Source organism: Rosa chinensis, chromosome 5 (assembly GCF_002994745.2).
Source record: "Rosa chinensis cultivar Old Blush chromosome 5, RchiOBHm-V2, whole genome shotgun sequence".
Lineage (NCBI taxonomy): Eukaryota > Viridiplantae > Streptophyta > Magnoliopsida > Rosales > Rosaceae > Rosa > Rosa chinensis.
The window spans coordinates 88849412-88856223 of NC_037092.1; the positions used below are offsets into that span (position 1 = coordinate 88849412).

Genomic DNA, 6812 nt, shown 5'->3' on the forward strand with positions numbered 1-6812 from the left:
GAGAGAGAGAGAGCACCATCGAAGAACCAGAAACCCAGACAATGATAAGAAATAAAGAATTGATGACAAGAAATTGAAAACCCAAAAGATCCAGATGCTCAGATGGAGAAGAATTGCAAGTAAAGAGGTGAGAATGACGAGGCGAGGTTGAAGCGAAGAAGGAAGCTTCCACAGTCCGATGAGTTTTGGTGTCACTCTGGAAGAAGGGGTTGACTCCGTTTTTGGGACTCTATAGTCTCATTTAAATGAGTCCTGGGTCACACCAAACAAGGGATAATCCTTGTTATATTAGATAAGCCCATCCAATCCCATCCAATCCCATGTAACAAACATCACCTTATGGTTTTCCCAAATAATAATTGGACATTAATAAAGAAGGAATCCGGGTCATCTCCATGCTACCCGATTGAGCGGAGCCCAGGCCCCGCTCGCATGCGATTGCTAGTTCACGCCACGTGGCAAGTCTTGGAGTAGACGTAAATACGTGAAAACCCTACGCCGCTCTTCCATTCGTGAAAGACCGAACAAAACCCTTCCCTCTCGGAGATCAAAGACGGTTTATGTTTCCGGGTAAGAAGAATTCGAATTCTTATTCTCCTTTATCCGGTTCAACGGTATAGTCAATTTTACTGATATATAGAAGCCTCAATCAAGCAACCCGCGGCTTAGCTAATTTGATTCAGTGTGAATGTGAATGTGATTTGAGTGGTTTCTGTAATGAAATAGCTTTTAGAATCACAAGTGCTTGAGTTGGTTAGATTTGCATGCTCATGTCATAAATTTAATAGTTATGGTAACCATGTCTTCTGCATCTTATTCCGTTCCTGACTTTTGCCTTTTCAATTTTCACATGGATATTACGTGATGCAGTGGCTGTGGCTGGACGCATTTAAACTCTTCTGATTCCAATCTTGCTGTGTTTGGAGAGACTCAAGGTGATTTTCAGATTTATTAAAGTCCTTGCTGATTCTTGTTTATTCTCTAGTCCTTTTAAATACTTTGAACAAATTACCCTTACCAACTTGCTGATTCTTGTTTCTTTCTAGTCCTAAATACTTCCAAGTCTTTTCTTTGGTTTATGTCTCTCCAGTTTCATCATTGTGTCAATAATTGATGGTAGAGTTTAGTGCACACTAATCACACAGATTAAGGCTGACGCATGTTCTACTTCTTAATCATTGTACTTTTTTGGTCTTGTCAATTACTTTTTCTTTACCTTTGGTCAATTGTTGTTTTCCAAATTTTAGGCAAATTCACTGTGTTAATTGAATCTTACTATTATATCATTGTCACGGGACAACTTGCTGTCCAAGATTAACTTTTAAAATTGAAATTAGGATTGCGCACAAGTGAGCTGTTCGCAACTTTGGAACATATACAATGTGCAATTTGAGCTAGAACATCTAACAATCTTCGTTGCAAATGTTTGTTACTTGAATAATAATATAGAAATATGGATAGCTACATTAGCTGTGCCTTTAATAAGTATGAACCTTTATTTTTCCTTTTGCTGTCCAGATGTTATTGAATGTGAATTCCAGCTTTTATGCTTCTGTCCAGATCTTAGTAACTGTTCTTTCCAGATTTTATGCTTCTGTCCAGTTCTTATTGAATGCTCTTTCCAGATTCTATGCTTCTGTTCAGCCCATATTGATTATTGAATGTGCATTTCAGCTTTTATGCTTCTGTCCAGATCTTATTGAATGTTCTTTCCAAATTTTATGCTTCTGTTCAGCCCATATTGATTATTGAATGTGCTATTGAAATGCATATAATGGTCCTAGTATCATGACAAGTGCACAATCCTACTGGAACCCGTAAAATTCATTTTCGATTTTCATCTTCAAATTCATATAGGGTTTGTATCAGACCGAGGCGAAGAATGCGGACACTGTTTGTAACTCAGCTGCATGCAAGTGTGAGCGAGAAGAGGCTCAAATCAGTATTTGAGAAATATGGTCCCGTTAAAAGGTGGTTTTGATCTTCTCTTTTATTGACAAATTCTTTTTTGATCAATCTGTGTTTGAGAGATTTTGGTTATTGTTGGCAGGACGAAAATTATTCCTTACCCGTGGAAGAAGAATTGTGCTTTTGTGGAGTTTGAGCAGGAGAGTGATAGTCAAGATGCGTTGGTGGATATGCGTTTCAAATTCTTCCCGGACAAATGGCAATGGAAAGTGTGCTATGCTCACTCGGATGATCCTGGAAAGAGTGTTGTAGAAGAGAATGTTGAAGAAGTTGATTGGCAACTAGTGCCTCAATCGTCATCCGACTCAAGAAAGGCTCTTGAAGAAGATCATTCCTCATCGTACTCTGGTACTCACTATTTTTTCATTGTTACTAATGTATCTACCTGGTACATTTCATCAGTGTTGTTAACAGTTCCTTTGATTCAGCTTTAATATGTTTTTGAAACAGGGGTCACACCAACATCAACCACTTCTGCTCCCTCATCATCCTCTGGTATGCTAGCATTTGAATATGTTTTGTGTGGTAGTGTTGTGTGGTTCAAGTTTTATTTGTGGGTCATTAGCATTTGAATATATTCTTTCATTGCTACTAATGTTTCGGCCGAGTACATTTCATCAGTTTTGTTAGCAGTTCCTTTGATTCTGTTTTACTATTTTTGTGAAACAGGGGTCACACCATTGCCAAGCACTTTTGATACGTTTAAGTGGCCTCCTCGCCCATTTGCCTCGATTTCTGCTGGTACTTTACTATTTTTTCATTGTTACTAATGTTTTTGCCAAGTACATGTTATCAGTTTTGTTAACAGTTCCTTTAATTCGGCTTTACTATGTTTTTGAAACTGGGGTCACACTAACAGCAACCACTGTTGCTCCCTCATCATCCTCTGGTATGCTAGCATTTGATTATGTTTGTGTGGTAGTGTTGTGTGATTTAAGTTTTATTAGTGGGTCATTAGCATCTGTTGCCACTTTTTCCCTGTTGGTGATCAATGTACATTTAATTATATGGAATGTGTATGTGTGTGGGGTGTCAAGGTGATTTTCCGATTTATTAAACTCCTTGCTGATTCTTGTTTATTCTCTAGTCCTTTTAAATACTTTGAACAAATTACCCTTACCTACTTGCTGATTCTTGTTTATTTTCTAGTCCTAAATAGTTTGAACAAATCACCCTTTCCTACTTGCTGATTCTTTGTACTTCCAAGTCTTTTCGTTGGTTTTTGTCTCTCGAGTTTCATCATTGTGTCAATAATTGATAGTAGAGTTTAGTGCACACTAATCACACAGATTAAGGCTGGCGCATGTTCTACCTCTTAATTATTGTTCTTTTTTGGTCTTGTCAATTACTTTTTCTCTACCTTTAGTCAATTATTGTTTTCCAAATTAGGCAAATTCACTATGTTAATTGAATCTTACTATTTATATCATTGTCACGGGACAGCTTGCTGTCCAAGATTAACTTTTAAAATTGAAATTAGGATTGTGCACAAGTGAGCTGTTCGCAGCTTTGGAACATATATGTGCAATTTGAGCTAGAACATCTAACAATCTTCGTTGCAAATGTTTGTTGAATAATAATATAGAAATATGGATAGCTACATTATCTGTGCCTTTAATAAGTCCAGATGTTATTGAATGTGCATTCCAGCTTTTATGCTTCTGTCCAGATTTTATTGAATGTTCTTTCCAGATGTTATGCTTCTGTCCAGATCTTATTGAATGTTCTTTCCAGATTCTATGCTTCTGTTCAGCCCATATCGATTATTGAATGTGCATTCCAGCATTTGTGCTTCTGTCCAGATCTTATTGAATGTTTTTTCCAGATTTTATGCTTCTGTTCAGCCCATATTGATTATTGAATGTGCTATTGAAATGCATATAATGGTCCTAGTATCATGACAAGTGCATAATCCTACTGGAACCCGTAAAATTCATTTTCAATTTTCATCTTCATCTTCATATAGGGTTTGTATCAGACTGCGGCGGAAGAATGCGGACACTGTTTGTAACTCAGCTGCATGCAAGTGTGAGCGAGAAGAGGCTCAAATCGGTATTTGAGAAATATGGTCCCGTTAAAAGGTGAGGTTTAATCTTCTCTCTTTTTGATGAATTCTTTTTTGATCAATCTGTGTTTGAGAGATTTTGGTTATTGTTGGCAGGACAAAAATTATTCCTTACCTGTGGAAGATGAATTGCGCATTTGTGGAGTTCGAGCGGGAGAGTGATAGTGAAGATGCATTGGTGGATATGCGTTTCAAAAGCTTCCTAGGCAAATGGCAGTGGAAAGTGCAATATGCTCACTCGGATGATGCTGGAAAGAGTGTTGAAGAAGAGTGTGTTGAAGAAGTTTATTGGCTACTTGTGCCTCGATCGTCATCCGACTCTAGAAAGGCTCTTGAAGATGATCATTCCTCATCCCACTCTGGTACTACACTATTTTTCATTGCTACAAATGTATCTGCCTAGTACATTTCATCAGTGTTGTTAACAGTTCCCTTGATTCGGCTTTAATATGTTTTTGAAACAGGGGTCACACCAACATCAACCACTTCTGCTCCCTCATCATCCTCTGGTATGCTAGCCTTTGAATATGTTTCTGTGGTAGTGTTGTGTGATTTAAGTTTTATTAGTGGGTCATTAGCATTTGAATATAATTTTGCATTGCTACTAATGTTTCTGCCTAGTACATTTCATCAGTTTTGTTAACAGTTCCTTTGATTCTGCTTTACTATTTTTTGTGAAACAGGGGTCGCACCATCGCAAAGCTCTCTTCCTAGGTTTAAGTTGCCTCCTCTCCCACTTGCCTCGACCACAGCTGGTACTTTACTATTTTTTCATTGTTACTAATATTTTTGCCTAGTACAATTTATCAGTTTTGTTAACAGTTCCTTTGATTTGGCTCTACTATGTTTTTGGAAAAGGGGTCACAGCACTGGCACACACTTTTGCTCCCTCATCATACTTTGGTATGCTAGCATTTGAATATGTTTGTGTGGGAGTGTTGTGTGATTTAAGTTTCATTAGTGGGTCATTAGCATTTGTTGTCACTTTTTCCCTGTTGGTGATCAGTGTACATTTAATTATATGGAATCATTGGAATGTGTGTGTGGGGTGTCGTGTGGTTTAAATTTTGTTAGCATCTGCGGTATTCTTGTTTGTGCTTGCTTCATCAATAGTTTTCATATTCCTCATCTTTCTAATGATGCAGTGGATTTACCTCACTCAAGTCCACCCACAAGCCGCACAACTTTCCCAGCTCACATCAAAGTTCCCGAAGTTTTCTCAGACACCCTGACTTTTGGAACAGTTGGGGATATCCTTCATAGCATTAGCTGCAATTAAGAAGAATCATTCCTACATTCCTATTTTTGTATATTCTAGTTACGCTTACTAATATGTCTGAGCTGAGGCCATTGCAACATGGTCAGCTAGTCTGTAACTCTTAACGGATTTTGTAATGTAAAGACAGGTTTCATTTCAACATGGTCGGCTAGGCTTTAAGGGATTTTGAAATGTAAAGACAGGTTTACAGCGACTCTGGTGGAAGGGTAGAAATCATGTTCTTCAATGGGTGAAATCGTGTGGTTTAAATTTTTGTTAGAATCTGCAGTATCCTTGGTTGTTGTTGTTGTTTAAATTTTGTTAGCATCTGCAGTATTTTAGTTCGTGCTTGCTTCACTGGTAGTTTTCATATTCCTCATCTTTCTGATTATGCAGTGGATTCACCTCACTCCACCGGCAAGTCACAAACTGTTGATTGATGAAATCTTAGTTTTCATTGATGCTTAGCTTTAACTATTCATAATTATGAAGTGAAGATGTAGAATTGCATCCATAAACTACACATTTATCAGTGGAGTTTGTGTGTTGGCAGATTGAATTTATTGTGTTAATGTGAATCATAACTATTCAGTGAAATGTTCTGTCTTGATTGATGATTCGATAATGGACTTAAGCTCGTGATAACACGTGGAGTGAACATGTAGAATTGAACATATAAATTGATCATTTGTGCTTGGAGTGTATTTGTTTTGGTTTTGGGAGTTGATGCAATTCGTACCAAGCAGTTGGTGTTGGTTCTTTGCTTTCATTTTGGTTCTGCAGAAATTCAACATGTGTTATATGCAGTGTGTCTTTGTTTTGTTCCCTTGGTAGCTCATGGCAGTGTGCTGTGGTCAGTAGTCCTTTGTATTGTTTGTTCATCGGTTTTGTGGTATTGAATCTTATGTTACAATTATGTTAATTGTCAGGGGATTTACCAAGTTCAACCGTGTTGACTGTGTAAGATTGAAGTCAGAGGCACGTATTCTTCCTGATGGTGTCGATGCAAATGAACCTCATTTCTAATCATGTGGTCACTTGTTGTTGTTTGGAATCTGGGTTCATAAGGTTCTACGAATTTCAATATATGAACTAACAATTCTTATGTGGTCATTGCAGCTCTTGGGATGCCACGGATCTTTCGCTCTGCGTGAACCTGGTGAAGGCTGCTTAGAATATCTTGTCTAGGAATTGAATTCGTGCAATCCAATTTCTTTTTGTGCTTTAAATTCTGTTGACTCTAAAGTTTCAAGTACTTTGAATTTGCATTGGTATTTTAATCACCGAAGTTTTGGTGTCTTTCATTTGGTACACAAGTTTTGGGAATTGTATCTCAATTAGTATTTTGCTTAAACTTCCTGTCTCTGGATGGTCTAATTTCTGTCATCCGAAAGCTTTTTGGTTGTCTTATATTAAAATGCCAGCAATATTATCTAAATCTCTTGCAAAGTTTCTCTACTAATGCCGATAACTTCGATGACGTAACACCAATTTGTTTGATTTTAACATTTCCCTTTCAAA

The 6812-nt window shown here is 37.5% G+C and overlaps 1 protein-coding gene across 3 annotated transcripts; it reads left to right on the plus strand.

The window, feature by feature from the left end:
• The first annotated feature begins 407 nt into the window (after positions 1 to 407).
• Positions 408 to 6595, plus strand: LOC112167766. 3 transcript variants are annotated; one of them, XM_040507434.1, is made up of 12 exons: positions 408 to 570; positions 871 to 935; positions 1858 to 1971; positions 2051 to 2316; positions 2419 to 2463; positions 2638 to 2709; positions 3935 to 4049; positions 4130 to 4395; positions 4498 to 4542; positions 4717 to 4788; positions 4892 to 4936; positions 5179 to 5570. In XM_040507434.1, the coding sequence occupies exons 3-12, from the start codon at positions 1883 to 1885 to the stop codon at positions 5310 to 5312; spliced, it is 1149 nt and encodes a 382-aa protein (XP_040363368.1). In that variant the 5' UTR covers positions 408 to 570; positions 871 to 935; positions 1858 to 1882; the 3' UTR covers positions 5313 to 5570. The 3 variants fall into 3 exon arrangements, with proteins under 3 accessions (XP_040363368.1, XP_024160610.1, XP_024160608.1); XM_024304842.2 differs by lacking the exons at positions 4892 to 4936; positions 5179 to 5570 and adding exons at positions 6221 to 6269; positions 6411 to 6595 and having other exon boundaries at positions 413 to 570; XM_024304840.2 differs by lacking the exon at positions 4892 to 4936 and having other exon boundaries at positions 417 to 570.
• The last annotated feature ends 217 nt before the right edge of the window (positions 6596 to 6812 follow it).

Excerpts from the sequence above, each read along its gene's own strand:
- LOC112167766 (XM_040507434.1), top strand. The coding sequence starts at position 1,883 with ATGCGGACACTGTTTGTAACTCAGCTGCATGCAAGTGTGAGCGAGAAG. Across the intron at positions 1,972-2,050 it reads AAATATGGTCCCGTTAAAAG|GACGAAAATTATTCCTTACC; the intron begins GTGGTTTTGATC and ends TATTGTTGGCAG. Across the intron at positions 4,050-4,129 it reads AAATATGGTCCCGTTAAAAG|GACAAAAATTATTCCTTACC; the intron begins GTGAGGTTTAAT and ends TATTGTTGGCAG.